The 15,745-nt window shown below is 37.6% G+C and overlaps 1 protein-coding gene across 1 annotated transcript; it reads right to left on the reverse strand.

Annotated features, from left to right (window-relative positions):
- Nucleotides 1-217: 217 nt before the first annotated feature.
- On the reverse strand, nt 218-3,249 carry slp2 (sloppy paired 2). Its single transcript, XM_014238052.3, has one exon. It carries the CDS (start codon nt 2,676-2,678, stop codon nt 801-803), a length of 1,878 nt encoding a protein of 625 aa, XP_014093527.3. The 5' UTR covers nt 2,679-3,249; the 3' UTR covers nt 218-800.
- Nucleotides 3,250-15,745: the final 12,496 nt, after the last annotated feature.

Raw genomic sequence — 15,745 nt, forward strand, 5'->3', positions numbered from 1 at the left:
GGAGAGTGTCGAATCGAAGACAAATACATTAAATATTATTTATAATAAATATAACAGAACATTATAATTCGATCTCTCATTTGTCGCAAGAAAATGGACTGTCGCGCGGATGTGTGTTCAATATGAACACCAAAATCTATGAAAAATGTATGCACCAAGCGAATAAAACATAAGTTTGTTTATAATTTTAATAAATAAATAATTTTTATTTCTCGTATTCGTGTTTTTTGTTTTTGTTTTGATTTTTCAATTTCGTTTTACTAGCTAACATATTTTATTTATATTTCTAAATACATACACATACATACTCAAACATAAATCGCGTTAAGGTAAATACTCAAAAGCAATGCACTAATTGCTTTAAGCAATTTTTTAGTAATTGTTTGTAATGCTAAATTTAAATTTTTTCAATTATTTAATTTTTTAAATTTTAATTTTTCAAATTTTGATTTTTCAAATATTATTTTTTTAAAATTTTATTTTTTTACACATTTTTTAATGACATGAATTTGCTTTGTAGTCAATAAATGCGGCCATTTATTATAATACCAATTTGAATTTACTAAATTTACAATCAAAGCCTTCACAGAGCAGGCGCAACGGCAACATTTGATGAAAAGAGCATAACTCAAGAACACCGAACGACGCGCTGTTTGCTACAAGTCATAAGCGTAGTTTACAAATTTGCTTACATTTAATTAACTAAGAGTTGTTAATAACTATATATGATACATATATACTGCTATATACTATAACTATATACATACAGCCTCCTCGGTTGCTGCATAAGGTGCGTTCACTCAGCTGTCGCTGCGCGCCACCACCGTCACCGGCTTGAGTATGGGTGATAATGCCGCTGTGCCGGCTGCTGGTGGCGCACCTAATGCGCTGGCCGACGGCGACAACGGTTGGCCGGGTGAGGCAGGTTGCGCGATCATATGTGCGCCAAGTTGCAATTGTTGCTGATGTGGCGACACCGCTGCTAAATGTTGCATATGCTGTGTGGCATGTGGCGAATGTTGCGCGTGTAGAGGCGGTGGCGCCGGCCCGCCAGCCGCCAAATGTTGTTGATGACGTTGATGTGCAGCGATTGCCGCGGCGGCAGCATGCTGTTGCAACAATTGCTGGTATTGTAGACGCTGGTACAGTTCACTGGTAGCTGCTGCTGCGGCAGCTGGATGACTCTGATGTGGCATAGCGCCCAACAGACGTTCCATGCCGCTGCTGTAGTTGGCCATAACGGAAGCGGGTGAGTTGGGTGCGCCGCCGCCACCGAATTGCATCGACATTGCTGCTGCAGCCGCTGGACTTTTCGGCACAAACGGATGGTAACGTCCGTACATGCTGGCGAGTAGGCTGGGTGCAGCCGCGGTGGCGGCGGCTTGTTGTGGATACAAAAACTGTCCGAATTGCGCATAACCCAAGCCGGGAAACATGGGACCGATGAGCGAACGTTTGAAGGCGGCGAGTCGGGAACGTGATGCAGCTGTCGTGCGGCGTCGCAATTTTCCCGTTGAACCACCAATAAAGACGTCCTCTGCCGACGGATCCAACATCCAATAATTACCTTTACCGGGATCATCGTAGTGCCGTGGCACCTTCACAAAACACTTATTCAAGCTGAGATTGTGACGTATCGAGTTTTGCCAGCCCTGTTTATTGTCGCGATAGTAGGGAAAATTCGTCATGATATATTCATAGATGCCGTTCAGCGTTAGCCGCTTCTCGGAGCTCTGCCGTATGGCCATCATGATGAGCGCGTTATAGGAATATGGTGGCTTCTCGTTACCCTTCTTATCGCTCGCCGGTTTGCCATCCGCAGATTTCTCTGCATCGCCGCCCTCACCATCTGCATTACCGTCACCTTCGCCCTCCGCATCACAGTCAACATCCTCCTCTTCACATTCCTCCTCTACGCCACCATCGAGCTCACCTTCACACACATCAGTCTCCACATCCTCCTCCGCGCCATCCAATTCGCTGTCGGCGCTTTCATCCGCATGTCCACTAGCGCCGCCACCAATGCGTCCGTTGCGTCGGTATTTCCGTTTGCCATTCTCTGCGCTGTGTGCGCTCACCTCACTACCCTCCGTCAGCGGTGGTGGCGACATGCTCGTCACATCGAGATCAGACTCCACATCGGAGGCGTCATGCTCCTCCGAACCCAGTGGTGAGTGGCAGGGGAGAAAGCTATTGCGTGGCATGCGTCGATATTTGTCGATATCATGCGGCGGTGGATAGTGTTGTTGTTGTTGCAAATGCAGTGGATATTGTTGTTGCAGCGCTGGATGTTGCTGTAGTTGGTGTAGTGTGTGTTGCTGTTGCGATTGCTGTGGTGAATGTTGTTGTTGTTGTTGATGGTGATCCTCCAGCGTTTCGGGCAAGATCGAATTGATCGAGAAGCTCGACTTGAGATGCGGTGTGCGTGCCATCTTATAGAGCAGCGAGTGTTGCAAAGCGGATTCGGCCAGCGTGTAAGCGGTTTGCGCACTAATAGTTGTGGCTGATTGTTGCTGTTGCTGTTGATTAACGGTATTTTGCTGCTTTAGCGGGTGTTGGCTTTGACTCTGCTGCTGCTGTTGTTGTTGTTGTTGTTGTAGGTGTTGACTGTAGCTTAAAGCAAGCGCTTGGTGTTCACTGATCGCATTCGTCGGTGGCAAGCCGGCGACTTTTACCATTTTCTTTCAATAAATTATGGTTATTTATAATTTTTATTTTGTTTCTTTATTTTTAATAAATTTTTTGGTTTTTTTTTAGAATATTCGTTTTTTTATATGCACTAAGCTGGTGCAACACGCTTGTACTGGTAAGCAACCAAACCGCTTGCTAACATTTGCTGGTGTTCATTCTTAGCGCTTTTAACGGTAACTAGTCGTTCGCAATATTTTATAATTTTTCACTATTTTCTTGTTTACCAAAACACACTTTGCATTATTCTTTTATTAATTTTCAATTATATTTTTTAATCTCTTCAAATTGCATAAAAACTATTTTTGCTTTCTTCTTACACAATTCTTCGAATTCTCACACGTTTTCCTCGAAACCGCGCCAGCAACACATCTAACACGTCTCGTCGTTTATTGTAGACTAAAATTGACACCTCTCTGACTTGGCTGGCGGCACAAAGCCAAACTCGTTTTCATTCATACAAATTCAATGCGCGCGCGTGTGTATGTGTGTGTGTGTACATGCATACTCATGTGTATGCGTATGGCGTATTGGAGAGTTCTGTGCGACCGGTTCGACCACATGGCTCAATGGCTGTGCGCGCACCGCCTTGCTTTGTTAGCCCGTAATTTCACTCCAGCGGAACCGCCACCACCAGTACACCACTACAACCAGCCGTACATCACTACACCGCCAGCACCAATTTGAATATATGTAGCTCCAAGCAAACAACCCTCAGTTTCACTAATGCCATTGTCCAATACTCACTACTACCATTACAGTTCCGATCTGTCCCAACCAATCAGATTTGTGGATCGCGCGCATTGTTGTTGTTTTCACATGTGCCGTGTTTCCCATTGAAGTTTTGGCCAATGGTGGCGTTTCATCTGCTTGTATTGCCTTACTCTCTCTGAGCGCGTTCGCTGCCTTTTTGCTTGCTCTTTTGTGTTGTGTTGGTTTTTGTAGTTGCTTGTGCTGTTGTTATTGCTATTGCGACTGTCAGCGCTGTTTGCGCTAATTGCAATTGACGTGGCACTCGTTTGTTGTTTTCAACGACGGCATTTTTTCCGATTGTTTTATTTTCTTATACAGTATTTATTAAAAGTCAACACATATAGTGGTATATTATGGTAAAATCGATTATTATGTAACTTTTTTAGGGGTTTTCCATTAAAAGCACAATTTAAAAAAAGTCTGCGTTCGAAATTCTCGTGCTGATATATAATTATATATATATCCTAAACAAGGTATATTAAGTTTGCTTGATGTTTGTAATACACAGCGGGAATTGTCGGAGACCCTATAAATATTTATATATATAAATGATCAGCGTAATGAGTTGCGTCGATTAAGCCATGTCATTCATAATAAAATTACCACTAATACTGATTTGAAATGAAACACCCAGCAGAATCGGAAATTTACAATTTCCAAACCCAGTTAACTGTTTATTTACAAACAGTCACATAGTTACCTTAAACTACTTTCGGAGACAAGATTTCTTATCAGAAACTCATTGCTCCTCGTTTCTGAAGAGGTAATATTCACATGCGAATTTCAAAATTTTTATTTCTTTTGCATATACATATGTATATCGAATGCACACATATTTGAAAATATTTTCTGAAAGTTCGAAGTTGATCTGGCAAATAGTTTCGGAGATATTTTCGAACCGCTGTTTTGAGAGTCGGTGAGGTAAATTTCTCTAAAATGGCAAACCGTTCGACTTGATAGCTTAACACGATCTTAAAACTTCTTAGATATATTTGTCAGGTAAAATCGAGGGAATATATTTTTAATTTTTTAAGCCACTCTGAAGCGTAAATTTCAAAACTCAAAATTTTGACTAGTCATTCGACTACGAATTCAAAGCGAATCCAAAAATTTTCAAAACGAATCACCGATTATTAAAGTATATTAAATACTGTAAATGTTAATTAGTTTTAATTACTTATTAAATAAAACGTTTTTCAAAAAAAATTAAATCAAAAAATCACAAAAAACGCATTTTTTTTACTTGCGGAATGAAGGAATATTAAGTAAACTGAATAGAGCTCTCGTGAACTCGTTTTGTAAAACATAATGTACAATTTCATCAAAAGCTCGGACGAAACACCTTTTGAACTTTTTAATTGGCATATATTTTATTAAAGATTTTTTTTTTAAATCCAAACAGAAAAAATATAATTTATGTATGTAGCTTATATACATATTATTATGCACATATACAACATGTTTTTTTTATTTGAATTGAAATGCATAACGGTACAAATTCAAACACATTTATCAAATTATTTTTTATAAATCAAATGGCTGATCTCACACTTAATGCACCGACTGTGATTGCGCTTTTTAAATTTATTGTTTAAGCATTATTTTGCATTCGCTCCATATAGGTATACATACATTTACACACACATACAAACATATGCTTATACATATGCATATGCTGATGCCATGTAACTGCATTGTTTTTATTTGTTGTGCTTTTTGCGCATTGCTGCAAGCTCTACAAAAATGTGACAATGTTGCCCCCCACTTCATTCACAAACACACACACACACACATACTATATTCCACCAGTCCCCCTCGCATGACAGCACCAACTGCATTGGCGCTTTGCAATATTTGTGTGCCAACAAAGCGTTACATGGACACAAGCGCACACACATTCAACTCTACGCCCTCTTTCGCCTATAATTTTTTATAGTATCTCCATCTCGCTCACTCACGCGCGCTAGTAAGGCAAGTAGTTAAGTTTTTCACACTTTTCTCATGCTGGAGCCGCAGTTGTTGTTGTTTTTTTTTTAATGCTTACTGGCTGTTGTTGTTGTTGTTGCTATGACACTGCAGCTTTTATTGGTAGTCTTATTATTATGCCGCGCACATGCACACATATATACATATGCATTTAGCTGCTTTTGCCATTGTTGCAAACACTTGAATTCTGCTGCCACCGCTACGGCTGCTCTTGTTGCCACTTTGTTTTTGTTTTTCGCCATGCACAGCGTGTAAATGTTTTTGCACATTGCACCATAATTTGTAGTGTTATTTGCAAACTCACAGATCCGCTTTAGAAAACACTGAGCCGACAAGTAGGCGTTGGCGTTGCTGTTACAATTTTTGTTCTTATTATTGTTGTTGCCACTCAAGAGACTGTTTTTTTTTATTTGATACACAAATATATACACATACACATACATATGTATATGCATATAAAAATAGCTGTCGATGGTGCTAGTGGTGGTGGTGGTGTTTGTGGTGAAACGTTCGCTGATAAGATGTGAACGCTTGTGGCTGAGCTTACGCTTGCTGTTCGGCGCTGCTGCCGCTACGCTGTCTGATTGGGGGAATCGCTCAACGTGTTGTTGGCGTAGGTGTTAAGTATGCGCATATACGAAATTGTTGGCAGTGAGAGGGATGTGAGCGAGGGATAGTACGTATGTGAATGTATATGTAGATAAATATGTACATATGTACTTATGCACTTATAAATATTTTGCTGTTGCTGGCGTTGTGTTCTCTCGTTTAATTAAATCAATATTTGACAAATATTGAATAACATGACAATCAAAATAGTTTGCACGCTTTTATATGCATGTCTGTCTGTACATGTTTATGCATGTTTTAATGTTAAGAAAAAAGTATATTTTTAATAACAGTAGTTTTAATAACTGTTAAGAGAAAATAATGTATGGAAATTCGCTAGTTTGTAATCATTTAGTATAAAAGACTCTAGTACAAATTTCTAAAGTGAAAAATAAAACTCAAACAAAATAAAAAAAAAAAACAAGAAAATACAGCACTTCAGCTGCGCTAAGCTATAATAACCTACACATGTGCATTTTTTGTAAAAAAAAAATCGCATAAAAAGATTTTTACCTTGATTTTGATCGGAAAGTTTGTATGGCAGCTATATGCTATAGTAGTCCGATCTGCACAATTTTTTTTGGAGTTTGTAGCGTTGCCTTGAAAAACAAGCTATGTACAATTTCATAAAGATATTTTGTTAAATAAAAAAGTTTTTCATGGCGGGGCTTGAGTTTGATCGATCGGTTTGTATGGCAGCTATATGCTATAGTAGTCCGATAGCGGCGATTCCAACAAATGAGCAGTTTCTTGGCGAGCAAAGGGCATGCGCACAACGCCATCTTGATATCTTAAAAACTGAGCGACTAGTAGGCGTTTATGCTTATTTCTTTCTAATGAGCTTTAAGCCAAATAATAGCTAAAAAATAGTAATAAAATACACAAGCATTTGATCTTTACATACATACATTCTCACTCAGCATATAATTAAAAAATTAGTTAGTTACTAAAATAGCTAATTCCTTTCGACATTTCCAAATTTTTGTAGCTGTGACGCAATTGGATCAAATTTGAACCAGACTGTGCAGATAGTGCCTGTGTTGGAGAGAGAAAGATTTGTTCGGCGATATTTACCATGGAAAAATATTAACAAAAAGTTTGCTTGAAATTTCGTATTTCCAATGGAAACACAGCTAAGAAATCGTAAAAAATGTTGCAATGTTTCGGGGAGTCTACTTTATCATGAACACAAGTATATGAGTGGCACAAGGCCATCAGTGAAGGTCGTGAAGTCCACGAAAACCTGTCTCATGCGAGTCGTCCTTTTCCAGTGCTTGAAAATTGTTGTGTTGGCATCAGAGAAATAGCGAGATCCTCGGCTTATATGGATAAATTCAACACATTTCGGTTATTGTTTTGGGTATGCAGCATGTTAATGCTAAACTCGTACTAAAAGAGGTATTAACATATATTTATATGCATAGAGCAACATGTTCAGAATGTTAAAAACATTAATTAATTAAATACAAATTTAAATTTTTTATAAATTATTATACAATAAAAAATGCATTTTTCTCAAGGTTTTTAATATACATATAAAAAAGTGTACTCTATGCACTAGTATGTTTGTATACATATATGTACATGTATACAAACAATATATACATACATACACATATATATCTATGCAACATTAATGTGTTTGGCCATTTTGTTGCAATTTCCAGCGAAATTTGCGCTCCAATAATTTTTATTGCACTTTGTGCATTAACGAACATTAACACACACAATGATTGAACGATTAATTATTGCCTGCCACACAGCGCACAAATCGTTGGCATGTTGCATTTTTTGTTACACAACTGTATGCAACGATTTGGTTCCCCTGTCGGTGGGCGTGTTGCGGCTGTCAACGCTAACAACGAATACTGCTGCAATAGCGTTAGCGGTGAGCAGCTGCTGCACTCTTGCCACAAAAGCAATTGCCAAACGGTGCTTTTGATTTACGCTCGTGCGTCGCTTGCACCGCATCGCATTTAACGCACAATTGAATTATAAACTATATTACACTAACAAAAAAAAATAATAATAAAAATAAAGAAAAAGAAAAAACAAACCAACAACTAACAACGTTGTAATACATAAAGCGCACGCACAAGCCACAAAAACAACAGCAATAACACATTTCACGCAGATGTTTTCGTTTTTTCGCTTTTGTTTGGCTACATAAAATTATTTTACTCCACATTTGCGCCGCTCACACGTTATTATTGTAAGAGTCATAAATGTTGTTGTTGTTGTCATTGCCACAACACAGTTTACGAGTTTACCTGCATGGCCAACCGCAGCGGCGTATCCATTGCACGAACAGCGGCGCGGTCGGCAAACGGTCGTCCCCTGCCTGGGGCCGCCATGTTGTTGGGTGGGATTACGTGAGCGGCGCAAATATTTAATTGGATGCGCGAGGTGCGAGCGAGCAGCGCCAAAACAAACACGAGGCGAGCCGCACGCACACACGCACATGCTTGAGTGCAGCAGCTGCGGTGAGCGATGGTGGTGGAGATATTGTGTCGTGCGTGTGGAGACTTTGCGGTCTAGCGACACAAAATGGCACAGTTGTTGTTGTTGTTGCATTGTGTATGCTCCACTCGGACAGCTCGCTTACTGTAGATATATGTATATATATATATGTATACTTATATATGTGTATGCGCTCTCTCTACTAGTTAATGAGCGCGTTCGCTAATGCAAATTTACAATGGAAATTAGAATTACTGTTAAATGCTTCCATTTCATTGCAGATTGATTAAGGTGTACATACATACATTACATTCTCAAACGTGTTAATATTAAGCGGCTTAATTTGCAGGTGCGAAAATAATAAAATAAACGATCTTCGGAAGAATCTTATTTATTGCAATTACCGGAAAACATTTGTATACAAGTCCAATTGCCTTATCAAGTGGTTTTTAATTTAATTCACACGCCGTCAATTTTATGCGTGAGGAAGTTAAGTAATATGAGATTAATTAAACTAACAGCGAATTATTTTTTAACTATGTATATATGCATGTATGTATACATATAAGGAAACAGCTTTCTATTCATATATAATATAATATGTACTTATACCTATATATACATACATATATACATACATCTGCATATACACACATATATACATATTAGGGTGGAGCTTTTTTTGTTGCTTAGCCTGAGGTAAAATTTGTAGATTATAAAAAAAGAAAATTTTTGAAAAAAAATGTTTTAACATCTTATCAGTTTACATCAGTTTTAAAGTAAATTTCGAGTTAAAATTTATTTTTTTGACCAAAAAAATTTTTTTTGGATTAAACTCTTTATTTAAAAATTTATAGAAAAATTACCGAATTTGACGGTTTTTGACTCAAAATTTATTTTAACGCTTAAGGAAAGCATGTTGTCGTTGAAGACTATTTTTAAAACTCAATAATGACCACAAAAAATTTTTTTTGTTGTTGATAACTTTTAATTGGCCAGAAAGAAGACAACTTCTAGAACACTTATCAAAAATGTTTAACGAAATAAAAATTTTAACTCGAAATTTACTTTAAAAGTGTGTGCCTCTGAATGTTAAAAAAAAATGTATTTTTTCCGAATTTTTTTTTTTTATAATCTACAAATTTTACAATCAGGCTAAGCAAAAAAAAATTTTTTTTCGCTCCACCCTAATACAATAGTATGTATAAACTGATGCTTATTTGTATGTATATAATATATATTTCTTCTTCTTCTTTTAGAAAAGTTTTAGTGGAGAAAAAATTAATTTCCACCGCGTTAACAAATAAATATTTGCAAAAGAAATATTAGCTTCGTATTAAGAAACACAGCTGGTGTGAATTTAAGAAACAATCGATTTTTACATATTTCAAAAGGTTATATATTTTCAAAAATAGAAAACTACAATAAAATTTTAAATTTATACGTCGAATAAATTTTGAGCTACATACAACCTTCTAGAGTATAGCCGCCATATATATATGTATATAGTTTTCCATACAATGACCACCCGTTTGTTGAGCTTATTAAAAATCGAATTTTTGGCAGCCGCTAGATTTTTGAGTCAATTCAAATGTTTCAAAAACGACGTCAGTGATTTTTATTTCGACCGTAGGCCTTTGTATAGACAATATCTTCTAGTCGACAATTTTTTTTAGTTTACATCCACGTAGAAGGCCAGAATTACCTGTTACACTAGTTGTGACCATTAACCAATTTAAGGCTATGGTTCAAACAAAAACACGAACATTTGCCAAAAGTTAATAAATAAATATTATAGCTCGTTTTAAAAACAAGCTCCGATACATATGTACATAAAGTAACTGCAAGGCAAAACAAGAAAAAAATTTAACTTTGACTGCAACGAAGCTATAACACCCTTCATAGATGCATTTCTTATAACAACTATATGTACGGGTATAACTAAATCTGAAAACGTATTCGGCCATCGGTTTGCAATCAACGAAAAATGTTTTGCTAACTCTTGCTAGCCACTTTGTTTGACATGAACAACCTTCAAGTCGAATTAAGGTTACTTAATAAGGAAAAACGATCTCAATTTTGATTGTTCAGCTTGTATGCCAGCTATATGCTATAGTCCGATGTGGTTCGGTCTAAACAAATTCTACGGAAATTGTACTGTTGCCTAATTTCGTGAAGATTTTGGCTGCTAAAAAGAATTGGTTCTCACACATCACTTTCTTGCTATCAGAAGTGTGCTTCCTAGAGAACAGATCAATATGAAAGCGGTAACAGTAGTAGCTGATCCGTTATCTTATAAACAATTTTAACTATTAAAAAGGTAGGATAGATATTGATTAGGTAAGCACACTGCGTATTGTTCAGAATTTAAGAATATCTGCAGCGTTCGTAATGAATCATATAGCACATGAGTAAAAACACGTCCATATTTTCTCAAAGTAAAAGTATTGCACTATAAATAACTCCTGAAAATTTCATTAAAAAATCACCAATATTTATTTAAATAACTATTTTTTAACTAAAAGTAGTAAAACTTTTTACTTAAAAAAAATTTTTTTGTTAAAATAAAATTTAGAAAAAATGCGCGAGGGATTACTGGTTCATGGTGACTACTTTATGAAAAAAATATTGATATTCAAATGCGATAATCAAGTGGAAAATGAAGGGTCCACTAGGCGTGTTTTTACTCACATATATTTGTTGTTTTGGTGTCCAAATATGCTTGGCTTTTATATTTACAGCTGAAAGTTGAGTTGTGCAGCGTTATCTATAGTCTAAGGACATTAAAGTTATTTTTGGCTTTTCAAAAGTAAGACCTACTTTAGAAGCTTCATAAAACTGTACGCTGAAGACCAATACATTTTTAAGTCGCCCAACGCACCAAAACAACTTTCTAACTATCATTAGTGCTGTAACAACATTGAGCTGTGTCTCCACTGAACCATTTTAGCTAAATTTTATCCAAAATTTGATAAAGTTTACATATACATATATATGTATACATGTATGCAACTAAATCCTTCAAACATATTTAATATTTACCAATTTTCGCTACATAAAATATTTATAAATTACAAGTTGTACACTTAAACAACAACATTCAAGGGGTAGAAAGTGCGTTGTTGTGCTATGTTTATGACAACTTGGCAACAAAAGGGTTGGAAACAATAGCAAAAAACCAGCGGGTAGCAGCAATTTATGATAAAAATTGTAACTAGACGAAAAAAAACTGCAAATGGCTAACAACAACAACAACTGTAATAACTAAGCGCAAATACAACAAGCGTTATTACGCCTTGCAACAACAGCGCTGACCAACGGTAGTGAACAAACGCTGCCGTGAAGCTGTGACAGCGTGTTTTCGCTGAAATTTGGCCAATTACCAACCAACACACATCTACATGCATACATACATAGCTACATATAATATGTATGTATGCATGACGGTTTGCTAGCGCTGCTAAGGCGCACGAAAGGCAACGACAGCGAATCGATTGCAGTTAAACGCGTATAAATCCAGCAACAATCAGCGTGCCCGAGATTACCGCTTTATTCGCAACGCTATCCTAGCTATCCTACACTTGCGCTTAACCCTTTACTTTTGACTCGTTCAACTCTTTCGCCGACAGTGTCACGCTGCCGCGCAACTCAGCGGCTTGTCACACCCACCTATGCTGCGCGCTGAGTGCGTGTAGAGGGCATATTTTGCTTATTTATGTCAAAGCACCGTACAAAATGCCGCCGAAATCGCAGTTGTTCCGCCAAATTTAACCCGTTCCCTTTCTTCTAGAATTCAGTTGGAAGTCGCTTAGGTCGCTATGCCTTAATGCGTAGCAGTTGTCTGTGCTATTGTTGTTGTTAGACTGTTACTGTTGCGAATAGCCATAAGCTGTGCAGGCTGGTGCGTTGTGTACACATTGTCATGCAAATATTTACGCCGATCCATTGCGGCGTTTAGAAGTTCCGCTTTTGTCTTTGCTGCTAATCACAATGCGCTTGTTGTCGTTGCTTTTGTTAGGCTTTAAGGAGATCATCTTGCAGCCATGCCGTGTGTATTAATGCATGCATATTGATTTTATTAGCTGTCACTGCCCCTGCCTTCGCCACAGCCCCTGCCGCTATGTTGATGTGCACTGCAGCAAACGCAATTGCTGTTGTTGTTGTTGTTGCTGCTGCGCACCTAATTTAGCTCGTTTTGCTGCATATTTTGCTGGCATTCTAATCCTTTTGCCTGCCTTTGTTCACGTCCTTGTCGGCAATTTGCAAACACTATCTACTTAAGACGCACAGCTACACACCTACATATGCCACACAGACACATTTGCATGTGTACGTGGATAGTTGTTCGCTTTGTTTTTATATATTGCCGCGGGCGTTTTCATATTCATATTTGCTCAATTGTTCGCACTCTTTTCGAATGGTGTTTGTTGAGCGCGTTAAGAAAGTCGTCGTCGTCGTCGTCGTCTCGCATGCCTTCCGGTTGTTGTGTCTCCGGTTTTGTAGTCAGCGGTAGGTAAGGCCAATTTGTGGAAATTGGCTACTGTGCGGCAGTGTAAACATGTGTAAACAAAGAGTGAAAGGATTAAGCGGCAAAAGGATTTGCATGCGCTTTCATTGAGAAACTATTTTCTTTACATACATATGTATATGCATTAGATCCTGTTATTTACACATATGTATGTAGATATGTTATATATTGATGGTATGTGCACATGACAAAATGGCGCTTGGCAAAGTTTTGGAGTTGTTGAAGACTTGTATTGATCGAATTATGAAAGCAGAGAGCATAAGTTTATAAGGTTAGACTAGTCTAGAATCCTAGAAAAGGTTCTAAATTTTACTTTGAAAGATGAATCACAACTATCTAGAAACCCAAAGTTTAGTTTGGGGAATCCATCAGTTCCTCTAAATATGTCTTTATAAGGTTAGACTATTCTAGAGCACTAAAACAGGTTCTAACTTTTAGTTTGGAAGATGCATCAGAAGCATTTGGAAACCTAAATATTAGTTTGGAACATCCATCGGTTCCTGGGAAGGTCCTCTACGAGGTTAGACTAGTCTAAAACCCTAAAAAGTTGTCTAACTATTAGTTTGTAGCAGTGGTTTAAAAGGTTAGACTAGTCTAGAACCCTAAAAAAGGGTTACCTTTCAATTTGGAATAGCCATCAGCTCTTAAAAAAAATTTTTAAGGGGTAGATCAGTGTAGAGTCCTACAAAAAGCCACCGGTTCCCAAACTGACTTTTTAAGACGATAGACTAGTGTGGAATAATTTAACTGTTAGTTTGAAACATTCATCGTTTTCCGAAAAACTGCTTTAAGAAGTTGGACTAGTTTAGAGAAATATATTGGTCAGATAAGGACTCCTTAGTTTACATTAGCCAAGTTCACAACCTTTGTTTATATTTAGCCAAGTCAACAACCTTTGTTTACATTATGAGGTCAATGGCCTTATTGTTTACAATGTATCGAGGTCAATGTCCCCTTTGTTAACATTTTATGGGTTCAATAACCCTTTTGTTTACATTTAACCAAGTCCACAACCTTTGTTTACATTTAGCCAAGTCAACAACCTTAGTTTACATTTTATGGGGTCAAGGACCCCTTTGTTAACATTGTGAGGTCAACGACCCCTTTGTTTACTTTTTATGAGGTCGTTGACCCTTTTGTTCACATTTAGTCAAGTCCACAACCTTTGTTTACACTTAGCTAAGTTAACAACATTTGCGCGGCTTCTGAGTTATTAAAATAGATATTGGAAAACCTTTGAAGGTCCGATTTCAGCATATTCTAAAATTATAAAATAAAGTATTTTTTCAATAGTGCTGGTCCCTTAGGAGGTTATGCCAAATCTAAATCTACAGCGAAAAGTCTTTAAAGTATAATAGCATCATGCGAATTTTATGAAAGTTTGGAGGGGATCGTGAATTTTAAAACATGCCTTACATATAATTACGAGTATATAATTTCGGTCAATAGATAGTAAAGCTGTAGCTAGTACATATAAAGTGATGAATCGAGAAGAGCAGGGATGTCTAACGGGTAGAGAAAAGTCCAGAACGCAGTTCATATATCCCGGGTTTCGCTTCTTCCTATTTACGAGTATAATTAAAATGGCATATACGATTTCAAAGTGTTTTCCCCACTACTGTATCTAATTTCACGCTCAAATAGTTGCTACTTGCAAGATTATGGAAAACGCAGCATGGCAATACAGTTAAATATGCTTTTAGCGTAGCTAAACGAGCACATATTTGAGAATAACTAGCAGCCAAATCGTGTTTTGACGAAGTAAGTGCAAACATGCTAATCCTGCGGTTGGATTTCCATAGAGTTGGCCAAAACAGTAACGAAACTAAAGAAATACCGTTAAACACACACACACACACACACACAGATATATATGTGAGGGTTATTCAAACGAACTGCATAGCTAACGGAATTTTAGAGGTGTGGCGAAGGCGTGGGCGTAAATATGAACATACCTTTGTTTCGTGCTACGTGCTCAAGCACTCGGCAGCAAAGAGTTAAAGGGTTAAAGCGTTAAAGAGATTGCCAATACGCCGAAAAAATGCTGTGAAACGGCAATGCCACGCTAACTGCTTAACAAAGCTCGCTGCGCTGCTTAACTTGTCTGGCGCGGCGCGACTCAGCTTGGCTTCGTATGGCTTGTGCTATTGGTGAAAGGGTTAAAGGATATTCGTTCAAACGGGATTGTTACGCTTCCAGCGTTAAACGTGTGTAAACATAGCGTTTAAAATAAATACTAAATGAGCGTATTTGAAGCGTAGAAAGTTACGCCTACCGTCTATACGCTTTTACCCCTTTTCTCTGCGCGAAACGTTGAAATTCACACAGCGATTCGCTACACTCGCGTGGAATATTCTACACACATATATATGTATGTGGCTGAAATATTCCCGTTTCATATGATTACTTGCAAATATGTGTGTGTGTATATGTAGTTGCAGTAGATGAGTATCTTCTTATTGAGTTTGCAGCAGCTTTACGCATGCAACTGAATTGATTTTTCCAAAGGGTTCAAGTCAAGGTTACAGCTTTGCATTTCGCGAATTTTCTATGAATTTCAAGCCATAAAATTAGAAAACAGCACTGCCAAGCTAGTGTACAACAAAATCTTAGCTCCGACTTGATTGCGCATGTGTGCGTGTGTGTGTGCGCGGAAAACGCGCATTTGAGGGTCAAATGGGTGTATTTAGTGTTTTAGGTCGCCGAGTGGCTATAAAAGGC

This window comes from Bactrocera oleae, chromosome 3, assembly GCF_042242935.1.
Source record: "Bactrocera oleae isolate idBacOlea1 chromosome 3, idBacOlea1, whole genome shotgun sequence".
In the NCBI taxonomy this organism is placed as follows: Eukaryota; Metazoa; Arthropoda; class Insecta; order Diptera; family Tephritidae; genus Bactrocera; species Bactrocera oleae.

Excerpts from the sequence above, each read along its gene's own strand:
- slp2 (XM_014238052.3), bottom strand. The coding sequence starts at position 2,678 with ATGGTAAAAGTCGCCGGCTTGCCACCGACGAATGCGATCAGTGAACAC.